Raw genomic sequence first — 17,744 nt, 5'->3', positions numbered from 1 at the left:
TAGACGGTATATTTCTGAGGGTCAGCCACACTGTATCTAAGCGAACTAGTGGATTGGTTGCGAGCTGGTTGCTCTCTCCTGCAACGAAAAAATGAGTCGTACTTTTGAATCTTCAAAGTATATTAGGCGAAGGGGTGGATTTTACCTAGCAAGCATTACATTTTTTGTGCCTTTTTGCCTGCTGTCCATACCCTCCTTTTCCTTCCATTATGTACCAAATGTGTAGTTACCATGTAATTGAAATGTAAAATTGAGCAAATGTATTCTGAATTTGTGGGAGTAAATAGCCCCCCTCCCCACAAAAAAAAAGCGGAAAAATTGGTTCACCCGTTGGTGGTGTTGAATTTGTGCAAAGCCTCAAAAGTGTCATAAAACTGCAGCAAAAAAGTTCGTATAGTGAATATAAATAAATCAAGGGCTGCGGCAGTCATTAAAAAAAACAGACTGGGGTTTACCCATCAGGCTGGGTAAAATGTTAATGGTTATATTTTATTTTTAAATCATGCTCGGCATGACTAATGAAACGCGTTGATGCTATAATAAAAGTTAAAGCCGCGAGAAAATACTCGGAAAAAGAAGAAAAATCAGAAAACCCCTCAAGGCTCGGAGAGCAGCCAGCAATGGACAAGCGCACGCACACACAAAAGGCTTTAGTGGTGGCACCTACAAAAACAACAGAAGGAGCAGCAGCAGCATCAGCGGCCTTAACCACAGTTCATCATCGCTAATTGTCAACAAAAGCAAATTTATTAACGTTAAATAAACACTAAAAATAAACACCGAAAGACAGACATAACGCCAGGCAAGCAAGTAATTATGCTTGACCCTGGTCCAACAATAGACGAAACAGCAACAGCCACAGCCACAAACACAGCCCCCATCTCCGTCTTCGATTCCAATTCCAGCGCCATACTTGCTGGCGGGAGCGTAGTAAGCCTAGGCCCCCCAGCCAGAGCCGCGCCAGAAGCTGAATAACCCAACATCTGGGAGGTAAGTCATATAGCGACGACCCGGCCAGACGACGCAATGTGCGATGACGGTGCGTTGGTTGCTTGGTTTGTTTCATTCATTGTTGTTTTATTAACATAACACATTTGTTTGGTTGGGCAACAGAGCGAGCTCCGCTACCGATTGAAACGGAGAAGAGAGAGAGAGAGATTTCCACATTGGATTGTCCCACACACACATTGCACCACGAAGCACAGACAGCAGCAGTTTAGAGCAATGTTTCATTAACACGTTAGCTTTTGCCTGGACTGGATTGGATATATGTTCCTGGTACCGCTTTGATGCCACCTTGATTGATAGCCCAGGCAGGCAGGCATCTGTGCAAGATAGTTTTGAGGCCGCCCCGAAAAACCCGTTTTTCAGCTGAACCTGCGATTATCTGCGGTTCATTGTACTTATTAGCAGTCGTCGAAGACACGGGACGGGGCCACGAAAAGCCCAGATAGCTCTCTATCTGACTGAGACTGGAAACGGTTATACGAGTATACCGCAGCACAGCACTTCCGTTCCCCCCTAAACGCTCACTGCTGCTGGCCCCGCTCATTCAAATTACAAAACTTACCGTGTTCTCTCGTACCCGCCACATTTCACGGTACTTTCGGTAATTTCGCACACAATTACAAATTGATTAAAATGCTTAAGTGCTGAGGAAACATGTGTGGTGTGGAGCAATTCTACAGGGGTCTACAGACTGCATTGCGTCCGTCCGCGCCAAAAAAAAAAGAGGGAAGTGGAAGTCTGATAAGAGACCAGACCACTGGCGGGGCGATAAGCTTAACGAATTTGTATACTCAAAATACTCGTACTTAGAGCAAAGTTTTTAAGCATGGACTAAATGCAAGCCACTTGGTGAATCATCATACCATCTCAGATAAGGCAAGGCACTTTCACTCTCGCTCTGGCTCTCGCTAGCTGATGCTGATGCTGACTTGCTAATCAGAGACAGCGCCTGGAACAACAATAGAATAATCTCTCACGTCACGTCACGCTGCGGTTTCCAATAAAGTAAATCTGTTTATTAGCTTTAACATTGTGTGTGGTGTGCGTCTTTCAAAGAGTCTTTCACTGCTCTCTGGTCTGTGATAAGCAGTACGCATGGGACTTCAAACGATATGAAGGCTGTAGAGTTAGACCCAAAAAAAATTCCATTATACATATGTATACGGCTTCCTAATACAGACTTTCCCTTTCCCAACACATCCAACAGCTAATGAATGAGTGTAAAGTAGCTGATTGCTCGGCTCTCCATCAATTAAATGGATAAATATTTGCTAAAACGTTAGCAATTAAAACGTTCCGTATTTGATATCATTGGCAGACCTTATCTGCCAGTCATTTTCGCAAATAAAATATCAAATATTTCTTTGTGTTTGCGGGGCACACGTACAAATATTTATAATTGATACTTATCGTCTTTGGGGTCTTCGGGTATTTTCCTAGCAACAAAAACCTTGGATCTTTCATGGACACCTGATAGCCCTAAAGCATCTAGAACAAAAGATTACCCTATCTCAACTCACTCTGTAGGGGTCCGTAAAGTAATTTATGTGTGATTTCCGATTTGATTTGACCATTAATAATATTATTTCGATATAGAATAACTTACCTTCCTCCTCAAATATTTCCTAAATAATATAGGCAAGAAAATCTCTGCTAATTGCTACCATACCTACATACATTCTAGTATGGAAAAACTTAAGATAGTAAACGGCCCCAACCAAATGACGCATTGGGATTTTCATTCTTGCTGCCACTTGAGAACGGTCAGCGGGCAAATATAAGTTTCTTAGAAAAGTTTGGAGAGGCTCTTTAGACGGTTTTATTGATTCTATAACGGGGATAAGAGAGGAGCCTACCTTTCCCGTTCCTGTTCCCGTTGCCGTCCCAACTGGTTCTATCATTTTTATGGTCCCCCGTAAAAAGTGATGCTATAATTAGTTGCGAGTCCGTCCGTCGTAACTGCTTATTAATATTACAGAAATGCTCGGAAATACATATCGAAAGAAAACATAGAAAGAGGTCTAGACGGAGGCAATCTTATCATCCTTGCCAACTGTTTTCAATCGTTTACGTGCCAAGGCAAAGACAAGTCAAGTGGTAGGCCACCTCTCTCTAGGTGCTGGTCAAGAGTACAGACTCTGTCTTTCTCTTCGTGTTCCAATCATCGGCTCGCCCACGGCAAATCGGGTCAAGAATGCTGTTGACTTGTGTGAGTGAGCCGCATGCTAAGTGGGAGCCGCAGAACCAAAAACAGACAGAGCCCAAGGCGATGTCGTGACAATTCTGGATGCTTCGTGTTCAAAGCACTTGCGGAATTCATTAGCTCCTAATGTGCTTCCCCATTCGTCATACAAATCTGGGAAGCAACTGCCGCGTGTTTAGCATAATAAGATCGTTTAGCTCCACTTCAATTTAAATTCCGTTAATATACAAGTAATTAGACGTTGATAAAACTACTCTTTACTGAAAAATGTAACAACTTGCAGCGATATCGCCGTGCAAGAAGGTGTAAGAATGTTTATTATCAACCTACCTACTGCTTCTCTCATTCCGTATCCAAATATTTGCATTATTTCTCTCTGACAACAACAAGTTAAACAATAATGGAAGATATCATATGGCCAGAGCCGACACTGCCAGGAAAGTGAAATAATCAATTCTCTGTGTTCCGATTAATGTTAAAGTAGAATCCACACATTCAAAAGGCCCAGTCCCGGTCGTAAAAAAAATATATGGTGTGGTAACAATTCCTTCCGCCTTGTTACATTCGTCTAGAGAGAGCCTCGAAAACAAATATACCCTTCGTGCACAAGACAAGTGCCGGGTATCCGGCCGGGCGGTATAGGTACATTTAACGAATCAGCAGAATCATTAGTTTACTTAAGTTTGTTTTGTTCTCATTGCAGTCGCACCGCATACGTCGCGACGCTTGGACCCGCCCAAGCGCCAAGCGGATCGTTTTCGTACTCGGAGTATACACAGAAATTACAACGAAACAGAGGAGGAGGAGATCCAGTGCGCACCATGGTGGCCGTGGGGAATCTACACAATACGCGCATGCTGCGCTTCCTCTTAGTCCTAGTGGTCGTCATCCTCACCATCTTCATCTATGCCTCGTACTCGACGACAGCGACGTTGACACCGACTCGTGTGCGACCAGCAGCGTCGCCGCCACAGCAGCTTGTGGGCGGAAGTCCGATTCAAGTGAACAACACGGGAGAGTTCGGCCTGGCCACGGGCGAGGCTGTGCCCAAGGCCCAAATCAGACTACAGCAGCAGCAGCAACAGGCAGACACTCACAGAAGGCACCCTCCACAGCATCGGCTGCCCACGATCGATGAGGATGCCCTGCTCGATGGAGGCTCTGCTGGTGCCAGTCCCAGTCAAGTTGGTAATGACCAGACGCCCAATGCCATTGCCGAAGAGATGCTCGAGGAGCAGCAGTATGGCCAAAGTGTTGATGGTATCACCGGTGAGTATTGTCGGTCTGTTCCACTGCTAATTATGCTAATGATTTAATATTTAATTATATCAGGCAACATCAGCAGCAACAATAACAACAATATCAGCAACAGCACCAGCGAGGTATTGGTTGTCAAACAACCAGCCACTGGCCCTGGCTCCCCCGCCCAGTCGCAACAGTCGCCCAGTCAGCAGCAGCAGGCACAATCCGACGCAGAGGTTCTCATACCAACTTCTAATTTACAAAAGTTCATTGAGAATGCCGATAAGATATTGAAGAACATCACATCGAACAGCAGCAGTGGCACCGGCAGCGGCAGTGGAGTTGCCGCAGCAGCAAACGGAAATGACCAGCACATAGGTAGGGCTCCACGACAGATATTCCTTTGGGATATTTTAGGACTCCAAGACAGACAAACTTAAGGATAAAGTAGGGCTTCATAACTGATATTCCATTAGGATAAAGTAGAGCTCCATAACAGATAGGCTTGGGGGGAGCAACAGAGACCACACATAATCCTACTGACCAATACAAAAGGTCAATATATGTATGTATGGTCGAAGTACAATAAGGTCTTGCAATAATCTGTTGCTCAATTAGATTACAAAAGTCTCTTAAAATCTACTTATCTAATAGATATTTTGTATATTCCTACGATATGTATGGAACACACTGTTTATGGAATCGATTGAGTTGAGTTTTCATATTTAAACACCAAATACTTATACATAGGCACTGGTGACGTCGAAACGACTTGGCAATGACAAACGTCTGCGCTTAATCAACTAAACGTCTGTTGAGTCCCACGCTTATGAACACGTATCGTGTTTCCCCCTGACAATAGCAATGTAAACAACGCAAATGTCTGTCGTTCGTTACCTGATACGTCAATTGTCGTATGGTTGGACTAATTAGAATAGAACTCTCGCCCAACTTTTTTTAATGACAATGCATCCCTCTCTCATTTGCTCAACTGCTCAACTTTCCATCCTTCCACAGATAAGGCCAACCAAGCACCGGAGGAGATACAAATCAGTTTGTTAGATGGCAAGAATGAAGGCTTTGAGGGATACTCGGCTGATTCTGATAAACAAAAGGTGGTCGAGGTTGTCAAGGCCCCCCCTTCTAATCCGATGAAAGATGCCAAGAAACCCAATATGGAAGCAAGACGACCACCTGTACCAATAATACGCACCACCAAGGGTAGGAGCAGCGTCAAGGAACCATCATCCCCGGTGGATCCCTCCAAGGGCGTGGCCACAGAAAAGCTCTATGAGTCCGGTCACATCGACGAGGAGATCGATGCCGATCGCATTTGTCCACATGCGGGAGAAACCATCAAGCTTCTTGTGCTCATCAGCTCAGCACAGTCGCACGAGGCGGCGAGAATGTCCATAAGACAGACCTGGATGCACTACGGGAGCAGGCGGGATGTAAGCATGGCCTTTGTCCTGGGCCGCGGCCCCAACGAGACGCTTAACAAGGCACTCACCAAGGAGAACTACATTTATGGAGATCTTATACGTGGCAACTTTATAGACTCTTACAATAATCTAACTTTGAAGACGATCTCCTCGTTGGAATGGGCGGACCTGCACTGCCCCCGTTGCAAGTACATTCTCAAGACAGATGACGACATGTTCATAAATGTGCCCAAGCTGCTGGCCTTCCTGGACAAGCATCAGGACAAGCGAACCATCTACGGCCGGCTGGCCAAGAAGTGGAAACCCATACGTAATAAGAAATCAAAGTATTATGTATCGGTCGATCAGTTTGCGGCGGGAGTGTTTCCCTCATTCACCACCGGACCCGCCTACGTCCTCACCGGGGACATTGTGCACGAGCTGTATGTCCGCTCCCTGAAGACTGTCTATCTGAAGCTAGAGGATGTCTTTACCACGGGCATTGTGGCCAAGAGCTTAGACATTAAGCGGGTGCAGGTGAACGAGTTCGTCAATCGCCGCATCTCGTTCAACCCGTGCAACATACGCAACGCGATCAGCGTGCACATGATCAAATCAAACGAACAATTCGATCTGTGGAAGAAGCTGCTGGATCAGACAACCAAGTGTAAATAGTATTTTAAGTTTAGATTGTGAAGGGGGGCAGATAGTAAGCAGATAAGCAGAACCGAAGCAAGGGAAGTGAAGAATCTATGTAATATGATAGAGAATGGATGTAGCAAAAAGCAGCTATAGGATTATTAGCATTATGTCTAGTTTCTAAGTCCTAGGAATATCACAAATTTGTCATCGATCAATGGTATCGATCTTATATGCATACGAATCGAGGGCAAAGAGAGTACATTTTAAAGGTTTAGTAGTTTAATTTTAGCATTATGAATGCCATTATTTAAATGATAATTACTGAGCGATAACTGTGGTTATATCTTAACACTAAATACATGTATGTATATCAAGAGAAAATTCAATTTGCCTTCTACTTTCAAACGTCTTTCATCGACTGTTGGCGAACTGCTAGTGTGCTGTCAAAGCTATTATCGGGCATTAGCAACTTTCATCTAGCTGTTTGTTTTACAGGGCTTGTGTTTCCGATTCGCCATTTGATTTGAAGTATAAAAAACCTATCTAGAACAAATATCCAACGCTTTCAGGCAGAGCCGTTTCGAGTAAATAAAGGAGTTGCCTCACGTCAAGGATTTCTGTAGATAATTAATATTTTTTTATAAACAAAAAATAAATAGTCACGTTAATGGATAAGATAAAGCAAACTACAGAGACAACCACAAGGAAATTGAACGATTCATTGAATTAACCACAAAGTTAATCTGAACATGCGATCGACGAAATAGATCCTAGATCATCTATGCCAACGAATTTTGTAAAGTCAGTTTTGGGCAACGATTAAGGGAAAAAAAATATAGGCCCATTTTGTAAATTCTGAAAACGATCTAAAAGCACCGTTCATCTTTTCAAGCCTCATTAAGGCATCAGTTCAAATCTCATACCGATTAGAGTGCAATTATTTGAGCAAAAAATATTCAGGTCAAAGTGCTAGAAACCCCATCAGATAACTTACCTCTAGTAGGTATAAACAAGTATCAAATATCATGACCTTCTTAAGGGGGCATGGCACATGACAAAGCAGTTCGACCGATTTATGTTATGATTTCTATTGAGTGCTCTTCCGAATTAAAACCCAGTTTGAAACCCCGACAGGTAATTTGGTATTGCACAACCCGCATTATGATATTTGGCCCCTTTTCTAAAGGGGTCTTTATCTTTAGCCAATTAGAGTCTCAGCTTTGTTTCGGTGTGCGCTCAAATATGCCATATTAATTTGGGATCCAATTCCAGCCGCACCAGAGAAGTTTCTAGTGTGTTTATCGTCGACCTTTTTCAACCTTGGACACGTGTACCAAGAGTACAGTCAACACCAAGTACGACGGAAAGTTTTTTCAAAGTTAAACGATTAATTTAAATTTATTCTTACTTTTAACCTGAAATTAGTTTTTCTTTAATTGTATAAAATCCTAGCTAAGTAGAAAAACAATTTTTAAGCCACCACACAATGTTTCTCAATGGTCCCAAGTTCCTGGAATTTCTGAACACGCATTTGACTAAAAGGATTATGTATGCCCGATTGGGTCTGAGCTGGAGGACATTGTCGGGACGAGTAGGGTTCCGAAAGCTTGGAAATTAATCGTGAAGACAGCGGTTGCACATCAGTTCATTATATATTGTACGTTCGATACAACAGATCAGTACTATATTTGGAATACCTTGCAAAATCGGACGTGACATTTTTTTTAAAATTATTTGCAACACGATTTTGGCTTCTTATAAAATATACAAATAGTATTTGATTATTGATAGACATTAAAAAGCTGTGTAAATATTTCTTAAGTGACTAATTTTTCTGCCTACTCGCGTTTATATTTGGGCTTATAGGTACCATATTCATGTTTTATGCTTAAAACTGTTAGTTTAGTTATAATTTACCTCGATCACTAGTCTAACATCTATCTTTCCTGCACGTACGTGACCGGTTAGGTGATACGTGACGCGCGTCATGCGGCAGCGCGACTTGGTTTGGTGACACTTTGCCCACTTGTTGGTGCACCCATTCAACGTCAACGTAGTAATTTAAAACACTAGTCAAAAACCGTATAGCTAAGCTGCAGCTGTTTGAATATACCTTCCAAGATGATGTATTTAATTATTTATTTAACAGATTACGCTTAAACTTTTTACATATCTATAATTCTCCGGTAAATTTCTTCAAAAACATAGAGCAAAATGTGGCTTGCGCTTCTTTTCAGGCGACCTCTTAATCTACAGCAGCGACCATCATGCCATCGCAAGCAAGTCGAACGAAAATTGCACGGCCAGTATCCAATTCGATTTCACGCTTTTTATTATGATTTGTAAATGATATGTTAGGCTACAGGCTAAACCATTAAATAAAGATTTGCATGGTCAATTGATATGGTTCTTCACATTCTATTGGTAAAAAGTGCAATCAGAATAGAATTGATTTATAAGAATATAATTCTTTCTTAACTTGAACCCCATTCATCTGTTTAATCTTCTACAGAAAGGAGCATCATCACTGAGGAGCAAAATCTCAGTTTAGTGTATAGAAATATTGAAAGGAGACCCTTTTGGCTGATTTCAATCAACTGCAAAAGTCGTTTGAGAACGAGGATATCAAGGCAATAATGCAGAACCAATCTACTACATATCCTAGTACTTCCAAGAAGAAGATACCGACGAACATCACCGTACCAATTGCCAGCACCACTGCTAGGAGCAGCGTACCAGAATTAAGCGCCCAGCCAGCACCAATATTTAATGTTTATGAACCCGGCCACGTCAACGAAAATATTGATAACCAGAAAATATGTAAGGACGGGGGGGCTTTTTTAAAGCTGCTTATTCTTATAACCTCAGCACAGGCCCACTTTATGGCGAGAATGTCAATCAGACACACCTGGATGCACTATGGAAACAGGCGAGATGTCGGCATGGCCTTTGTCCTCGGAAGCAGCACAAATCAGACCCTGAACGAGGCGCTCAACCAGGAGAACTATATTTATGGCGATATGATACGTGGCCACTTCATAGACTCTTACTTCAATCTCACTCTAAAGACGATCTCGATGCTTGAATGGGTAGATACGCACTGTCCCCGTGTGAAGTACATCCTTAAGACAGATGACGACATGTTCATCAATGTCCCCAAACTACTTGCCTTCATAGATGGGAAAAAAAACTCTCGAACCATCTACGGCCGCTTGGCCAAGAAGTGGAAGCCAATACGAAGTAACAAATCGAAAAATTTTGTGTCTGACAAACAATATGGGTACAGCGTTTATCCACCATTTACCACCGGACCTGCCTACCTTCTCACTGGAGATACTGTACATGATCTATACGTGCATTCGCTCAGAACGTATTATTTTCATCTAGAGGATGTCTTCATGACGGGTTTTGTGGCCAATCGCTTAAAGATTAAGAGGGTTCATAGCGGCTACTTTCGCAACAGCCGCATCTCGTTGCATCCTTGCAGCATCCGCCACACGATCAGCGCACATATGATCAGAGAAAGTGAACAATACGATCTTTGGAGGAAGCTGATGGCCTCGACTGTCAGGTGTAAGGCAACTGCATATTATCAAAATTTCAAAACATTTACTACTCGCATTTAGTCGACAGAATTTTAATAAAATCGGAAGCGTTAATTAAAAAATTTAAACAACTTGTTGATTATCTAGCATCTGATCATACATTTCATTGCGTTATAACGCCAAAAATATATGTTATTAATAGAGAATCATGACTCTGGTCAGGATCAATCGTCGTGTTAATGCACATTGCTACATTAATGATTAAATCTCAGAGACTATAAAAACTCAACTGCTATTTTCCGTTCCAATTGTCTTTGTTGATTACGTTCATCTCGTGACAGAATACCTGTAAATCTTAATGTCGAGGCACGTGTGCCTTGATAAAAATGTTTCGACTGCTTAATGTACTGAAAATTCGAATTTGTTTGGGATATCGGGATTGTTTATCTAAATTTCAGGGTTAATTGCAATTGAACCACATTCTATTCTTCAGTGAGGAAATACTAAAAAATATAAAGGTATACAAGAGAAGAATTTTTATGTCCAGTACGTTTAGTGAAAAGCCGCACCAACAACACCAAAAGGATGCGGCTCTGTATGGTTTTAGGTGCTTTCATTGTCATAACCTTAATTAACGCTTCTTTCTCGGCGAAGGAAAGCAAATATGTGCATTCCGCTGGAGGGTTTCCGATGCGCCATAAAATCGAGAAAAATGTTTTTAGTGAGTCTTGTCAAGCGACTTCTTATTATTATCTAATCATTGACTTTCAGGCAAAATCCCCAGCAGGAGACCTAGCAAAAATCATGGAAGCAACATCGGAAATTATCCACTAACTGGCAAGTGTGCAATTCTTTGTAATTATTCCCCAACCTGAGCTCCGCTTATGTGTTTAATCTTTTTCCACAGAAAGAAGTAATAAACCGGAGGAGAAAAATCTTCGCCCTATTAAGGGCATTAGCAGTGTACAAACATCAAGTGCTGCCCCCTTAGTACTTGATCGTCCAGTACTTACAATGAAAATATATGAACCAGGCCATCTAAACAAAGATATAGATATAAAGAGGATATGTGGATACGGGGGGAAATACTTAAAGCTCCTCATTCTGATCACCTCAGCGCATTCCCACTTTACGGCGAGAATGTCCATCAGACATACCTGGATGAACTATGGAAGCAGGCGAGATGTAGGCATAGCCTTTGTCCTTGGACGCACCACGAATGCGACCCTGAACGCGGCTCTCAACAAGGAGAATTATATATATGGCGATATGATACGTGGACAGTTCATAGACTCTTACATTAATCTCACTCTGAAGACGATCTCTTTGCTAGAATGGACAGATACGCACTGTCCTCGTGTAAAATACATCCTTAAAACAGATGACGATACGTTCATAAATGTTCCTAAGCTGCTCGCCTTCATAGACGGACATAAGGATAATCGAACGATATATGGTCACATAATTGAGAGTGCAAAGCCAAACCGACAAAGGGCGTCGAAATATTTTTTACCATATCATCAATATGGGGGCTCTGTTTTTCCACCATTTGCCACCGGAACTGCCTACCTTCTTACTGGAGACATTGTACATGAGCTATATGTTCACTCGCTCAGAACGTCTTATATTCAACTTGAAGATATCTTCACGGGCGTTTTGGTCCAGAGCTTGAAGATTAAGATTGTGCATGCCAGCAGCTTTTACAACAGGCGCATCCCGTTCCTGCCGTGCACAATCCGCGACGCGATCAGCATTCATGATATCAAGGAAAACGAAATATACGATATTTGGAGAAAGCAGATGGACTCCACTGTCAAGTGCAAAACAGTTGATAGAAGCAATTAATTAAATCGGAAGAGTGTTATAATTGAAACAATTTTTTGCTCGTCTAGCCATCTGATAATGTTTTGCGTAATTGATAATACTGATTAAAAATTAATTATTTGAAATTAAACACACCCTCAGATTCAAGATGGAATTCTGAAAAAAATAGAAGATGTATCTGTTAAATGACTCTACTTTTATACCCGGAAATCAGTCAGTATATACATATGTACATGTACATACACACATGTCTTGATGAGACCTAAAGCAGACTTTAGGGATATGTATAGTAGTTTTAGAAATTATATTATTATATTAGATGGTTTACAAAGTCAAATGCTTTACTGAAATCGGATGTTTTTTGGAAAAATTGAGCAAAGAGATTAGCAATCGCCTGACCCTGGACCCTATGTATATCTCATCTACTTAATATACTACTTTGAATATGTATAGATTTTGAATGAGAATACCCTGATATCTTAAGGTGTGCCTTGACAAAAACGTTTCGACTGCTTAATGTATTGAAAATTAGAATTTGTTTGGAATCATCGTTATTTTTTGTTTCTAAATTTCAGTTATCATTGCAGTTTAACCACATTCCTTTCTTTAGTGACGAAACATTGAAAAAATATAAAGTTATTCAAGCCAAGAAATTGTATGTCCAGTAGGTTTAGTCGGAACCAAAAACACCAAAAGGATGCGGTTCTTTATGGTTTTAGGTGCTTTCATTGTCATAACCTTAATCAACGCTTCTTTCTCGGCGCAGGAAAGCAAATATGTGCATTCCGCTGGAGGGTTTCCGATGCGCCATAAAATCGAGAAAAATGTTTTTAGTGAGTCTTGTCAAGCGACTTCTTATTATTATCTAATCTTTGATTTTCAGGCAAAATCCCGAGCAGGAGACGCAGCGAAAATCATGGCAGCAACATCGGAAATTATCCACTCACTGGTAATTGTGTAATTATTTGTAATTATTTCTCCACCTGAGCTCTGCTTATCTGTTTAATCTCTTTCCACAGAAAGAAGCAATAAACTGGAGAAGAAAAATCTCAGTGTGGTGCATAGCAGTATTCAAGCCTTTTCGGCTTATTCCAATCCACTTCTAAAGACGGCTGAAAACGAAGATATCAAGACAATAAAACCGAGCCAATTTATTAAAAACAGAAGTAAATCCAGGAAGAAGGCACACCCTCGAAAAAAGTCCCACAAACCCGTACCCGTTGTAAGCCCTGTTAAGGGCATTAGCAGTGTAAAAACATTACGTGCTGCCCCGTTATTACCTGATCGTCCAGTACTCACAATGAAAATCTATGAACCAGGCCATCTAAACAAAGAGATTGATATAAAGAGGATATGTAAACACAGGGGGAAATACTTAAAGCTGCTCATTCTGATCACCTCAGAACACTCTCACTTTATGGCGAGAATGTCTATCAGACACACCTGGATGCACTATGGAAGCAGGCGAGATGTCGGCATGGCCTTTGTGCTTGGCCGTACCACGAATGCGTCCCTGAACGAGTCTGTTAACAAGGAGAACTATATTTATGGTGATATGATACGTGGACACTTCATGGACTCTTACAATAATCTCACTCTGAAGACGATCTCTTTATTAGAATGGACGGATACGCACTGTCATCGTGTGAAGTACATCCTTAAGACAGATGACGACATGTTCATTAATGTCCTTAAACTGCTCGACTTCATAGATGGAAAAAAGATAGCTCGAAGCATCTACGGGCGCTTGGCCAGGAAGTTCAAGCCAATTCGAAGTGAGAAATCTAAAAGTTTTGTGTCTCGCCAACAATTTGGGGGCACCGTTTATCCACCATTTACCACCGGACCCGCCTACCTCCTCACTGGCGACATTGTCCATGAGCTATACGTGCAATCGCTCAATACGTATTATATGCCACTAGAAGATGTCTTCATCACGGGAATTGTGGCCAAGAGGTTGAAGATCAAGAGGGTGGATGCCAACGAATTTCGCAACAGCCGAATCTCGTTCCTTCCGTGCAACATACGCAATGCGATCAGCGTACACAAGATCAAGCCAATTGAACAGTACTATCTTTGGAGGAACCTCATGGACTCGACTAAAAAGTGTGAATAATTTCCTTCGAACAAGGACGAAATCTATGTAAAAGATAATCATTAACTAAAGCCCGATACAGAAATAGAACTACATTGTATGTGATGTTTATCTTAGGTGTTGAGAATATACATATATGTAAAAAGTAAAATTAAATTACCAATATTTATTTTACAAATTGTTCGTTATAATCCATTGAACTCGAACGCAAAGCTGAGAGAACTAATTTCATTTTATATAAGTACATATTCATTATACTCAAAGAGCATACAGGTATATTCGATTTGTGGTGAACCCTGATGTGTTTAACACCCAGAAGAAAGCGTTTCCGTCACCATAAAGTATATATATTCTTGATCAGCATCAATAGCCGAGTCGATATAGCCATGTCTGTCTGTCCGTCCGTCCGTGCGTCCCGATAAGCCGGATCTCAGAGACCATAAGAGCTAGATCAACCGGACTTGCTCTACATTCTCCTCTGATGCAACACTGAAACAAGTGTATTTTAAATGTACTAGATAATCCTGCCCCTCCTGCCATACCATCTGAGAGGCACGTGGGCCATGACAAAACCGTTCCGACTGTTTATTGTATTGAAAATTCACATGTGTTTAGTGCAATAGAAAATCATCGGGATTGTTTATCAAAATTGTATGTTCATTGTCGGAACAATTAGAGAACACCGGAATAAAAGACAAGCGTTTTTATGTCCAGTCAAGAAGAAGATGTCCAGGAACCAACGGATGAGGTTTTTTACGGTTTTCGGTGCTGTCATTATCATAATGCTCATGTATAAATTTTCCTCGGCCAAAGAGATCCTCTCCAGGACACAAGAATATTCCGTTACAGGGTTACCGATGCGCCATCAAATCAAGCAAAATGTTACTAGTGAGTCTTGCCAGGCGACTTCTTAATATGATTTCATCTTTTATTTGCAGACAAAATCAATAGCAGCACCAGCAATAATCATGGCAGTAGTTAGTATTCCTCCACCTTAACTCCTCTCATCTGTAAATCTCCTTCCACAGATAGGAGCATTTATCTGGAGGGGAATAAAAGTTTTCAATCCCTTGTGGCTGTTTCCAACCAACTGACAGAGTCGTCGGGGATCGAAGATATCAAGACAATTTTGCGGAAACAATTTATTGAAATGAAGAAATACAGTAGCAGCATACAAACATTAAGTGGTCCCTCCGCGTTGCCTGTACTTCGAGAGCTGGCAATGAAACTGTATGAACCAGGCCACCTAAACGAAGAGATTGATATACAGAAGATATGTATGCACAGGGGGTTATCCCTACGGCTGCTCATTCTGATCACCTCAGCACAGTCCAATTTTAAAGAAAGAATGTCCATAAGGCGGACCTGGATGAACTATGGAAGCAGGCAAATTGTCGGCATGGCTTTTATCCTTGGCCGTACCACGAATGCATCCCTGAACGAGGCTCTCAACAAGGAGAACAATATGTATGGCGATATGATACGAGGACACTTCATAGACTCTTACTTCAATCTCTCTCTGAAGACGATCTCGATGCTTGAATGGGCAGATACACACTGTCCCAATGTGAAATTCATCCTTAAGACTGATGATGACATGTTCATCAATGTTCCTAAACTGCTCGATTTCATAGACGCTCGGTACAAGAACGAGCGAACTATCTACGGGCGATTGGTCGAGGACTGGAAACCCATCCGAAAAAGAACGTCAAAGTATTTTGTTCCATATAAATTATATAACGGCTGGCAGTATCCACCGTTTACCACCGGACCCGCGTACCTCCTCACTGGCGACATTGTCCATGAGCTATACGTGCAATCACTCAACACTTACTATATGCAACTAGAAGATGTCTTGATCACGGGCTTCGTGGCCAAAAGGTTGAAGATTAGGAGGGAGCACGCCAACGAATTTCTCAACAGCCGAATCTCGCTGCGTCCGTGCAAAATTCGCAACGCGATCAGCGTGCACAAGATCAAGCCAAGGGAACAATATCATCTTTGGAGGGACCTGTTGGATTCGACTATAAAGTGTAAATAGTTTTTTTTTCAATTACCTAAGGACTAAATCTATGTAAATGAACAGCATTTATCTAAAGGCCAAAGGGAAAGATTTTAAATCGTTTCGAACGCGTCTAGATAAATTTAAGTCTCTATCTCAATCCACCTTGGATTGGTTAACGTTTTAGGCGCCAACGCATACACCAGACTGTGATTTGATTCAACGGAACACATATCAGATAAAGTTGGGAATGTTTACAGTTTTAATAAGCTGTTCCAAAAATAAAGGTTAACAATAAAACTACATGTTTTGCTTTTGCTTCCAAGTTAGACAACACCTTCATACTTGATAAGTATACGTTCCTGTCTTTTAGATAACAGCAATCAAGTAGCTGTGACACAATTCAATTAATGAACGGTCTAGAGAGCATTCCAGCCCATAAATAGGGACATACATAGACAATGAACACCACACTGAAAAAAATCTGAGCTGACTGGTTTCTTTGAAACTATATTCTGTATGCTATAAAACTGCCAACGACGTCTGCTGTATAATATCAATGCTGACTGCTGCGAAAGTATGATGAAACTACTAGTGCTTGCTGGTATGAAATAACTACATCTGGTTGCTATGAACCTTTTAAATGTGGCTGATATGAAACTATAAGGTGCTAGTTTTGAAACTACTAACGGTGCCTGCAATTTAACTATCAAAGCAGACTGCTATAAAGCCATTAAAAACGTTTAGAGCTGGCTTTTGTGAAACTATTGCAGATCTCAGCTAGGATACTATTAAAGCTGACTGCTATAAATCTATAAGAAGGTTTTTTATCAAATTATTAAAGCTAACTAAAAGACTGTTAAGGTGATAGCATTGAAACTATTAATTCTGTTGGCTATGAGACTTTAAGAGGTGCTATGAAACTATTAAAAAAGTTACTGCAAATCTATTAAATATGGGTTGGTTCATATTGCGCAACCAGAAAACGAATGTATTCGGATTTTTACCTAAATATGGGACATCATTGATCTTTATAATCGTAGGCTGAAGTCTCTGTTGGAGAAAATCGAAACAAATCTTGCACTCTTATTTAGACTGCAAATCGGAACCACTGAAAAAGGACAAGCTAAAAAAAAGTGTATGCACTCCTGGACTGTCGGTAAGCCGAGCGGGTTTTTTTAATTTTCGCTCTCTCAAATTGTACTTCCCCCTTGTTACTCATTTCAAACATAGGCGCGCAGTTCAACTATCGAGTCGATAGTATCGATAGCCGTTTGGTGGGAGGGATTTTCATCGCAACTATGAGTATCGTACACCAGTAGAAATTTTAGAATATATCTCCAAGAATAATTATTAGTATTATTTTCCGCGGTCTAAATAAAGAAGGCATAGGTGGTTTAAAATCTTTTCCTCCCATTATGTACAGGGTGACCGGGTACGATATTTTTAATACTTAATACTTTCAAAGGTATATTTAAGAACAAATAGTATAGAAACTTCCATACGGAGGTATGAATCGGTAGCAATAATGAATTTCATTCAATCATTGTAAGGGCCGAGAAATCGAGCAGCATTGTTCCCCAACATGGCGCGGATTGAGCAACATTTTGCATACCCACGGGTAGCTACACACCCAATTTTGAAGCTAGTGGTCTTCTTACAGAGACCAAAAAATTTGTATCGGGATCAGAATATATATTCAAGAAACTAATCAAATGCGTGAATACGTCTAAAATATATTAATTTTAGAAAATGTATATAT

At 41.1% G+C, this 17,744-nt stretch overlaps 5 protein-coding genes across 13 annotated transcripts; all 5 read left to right on the top strand.

Annotated features, from left to right (window-relative positions):
• The first annotated feature begins 249 nt into the window (after nt 1–249).
• On the top strand, nt 250–6,897 carry LOC108162573 (UDP-GlcNAc:betaGal beta-1,3-N-acetylglucosaminyltransferase 9). The gene is made up of 4 exons (XM_017297376.2): nt 250–990; nt 3,915–4,480; nt 4,544–4,831; nt 5,471–6,897. Exons 2-4 carry the CDS (start codon nt 4,033–4,035, stop codon nt 6,547–6,549), a joined length of 1,815 nt encoding a protein of 604 aa, XP_017152865.2. The 5' UTR covers nt 250–990; nt 3,915–4,032; the 3' UTR covers nt 6,550–6,897.
• A 2,071-nt stretch (nt 6,898–8,968) lies between these two features.
• LOC108162578 (beta-1,3-galactosyltransferase 5-like) lies at nt 8,969–10,189 on the top strand. Its single transcript, XM_017297391.2, has one exon. The coding sequence runs from the start codon at nt 9,153–9,155 to the stop codon at nt 10,140–10,142; it is 990 nt and encodes a 329-aa protein (XP_017152880.1). The 5' UTR covers nt 8,969–9,152; the 3' UTR covers nt 10,143–10,189.
• A 232-nt stretch (nt 10,190–10,421) lies between these two features.
• Nucleotides 10,422–12,267, top strand: LOC117185724 (beta-1,3-galactosyltransferase 5-like). The gene is made up of 3 exons (XM_017297389.2): nt 10,422–10,782; nt 10,833–10,898; nt 10,969–12,267. Exons 1-3 carry the CDS (start codon nt 10,647–10,649, stop codon nt 11,904–11,906), a joined length of 1,140 nt encoding a protein of 379 aa, XP_017152878.2. The 5' UTR covers nt 10,422–10,646; the 3' UTR covers nt 11,907–12,267.
• A 180-nt stretch (nt 12,268–12,447) lies between these two features.
• On the top strand, nt 12,448–14,154 carry LOC108162576 (beta-1,3-galactosyltransferase 5-like). Of its 3 annotated transcripts, none has more exons than XM_017297388.2 (4): nt 12,448–12,540; nt 12,652–12,718; nt 12,769–12,834; nt 12,905–14,154. In XM_017297388.2, exons 2-4 carry the CDS (start codon nt 12,688–12,690, stop codon nt 13,999–14,001), a joined length of 1,194 nt encoding a protein of 397 aa, XP_017152877.2. In that variant the 5' UTR covers nt 12,448–12,540; nt 12,652–12,687; the 3' UTR covers nt 14,002–14,154. The 3 variants fall into 3 exon arrangements, with proteins under 3 accessions (XP_017152877.2, XP_033248543.1, XP_017152874.2); XM_033392652.1 differs by having other exon boundaries at nt 12,458–12,549; XM_017297385.2 differs by lacking the exon at nt 12,448–12,540 and having other exon boundaries at nt 12,558–12,718.
• Nucleotides 14,155–14,542: 388 nt separating this feature from the next.
• Nucleotides 14,543–16,285, top strand: LOC108162577 (beta-1,3-galactosyltransferase 5-like). 7 transcript variants are annotated; one of them, XM_033392655.1, is made up of 4 exons: nt 14,543–14,728; nt 14,794–14,861; nt 14,919–14,957; nt 15,009–16,285. In XM_033392655.1, exons 1-4 carry the CDS (start codon nt 14,634–14,636, stop codon nt 16,019–16,021), a joined length of 1,215 nt encoding a protein of 404 aa, XP_033248546.1. In that variant the 5' UTR covers nt 14,543–14,633; the 3' UTR covers nt 16,022–16,285. The 7 variants fall into 7 exon arrangements, with proteins under 7 accessions (XP_033248546.1, XP_033248548.1, XP_033248547.1 ...); XM_033392657.1 differs by having other exon boundaries at nt 14,794–14,868; nt 14,935–14,957; XM_033392656.1 differs by having other exon boundaries at nt 14,794–14,868; nt 14,932–14,957.
• Nucleotides 16,286–17,744: the final 1,459 nt, after the last annotated feature.

Source organism: Drosophila miranda, chromosome 4 (assembly GCF_003369915.1).
Source record: "Drosophila miranda strain MSH22 chromosome 4, D.miranda_PacBio2.1, whole genome shotgun sequence".
NCBI lineage: Eukaryota > Metazoa > Arthropoda > Insecta > Diptera > Drosophilidae > Drosophila > Drosophila miranda.
Note: the sequence above shows the minus strand (reverse complement) of the source record. Positions and strands in the feature narration are given on the sequence as shown.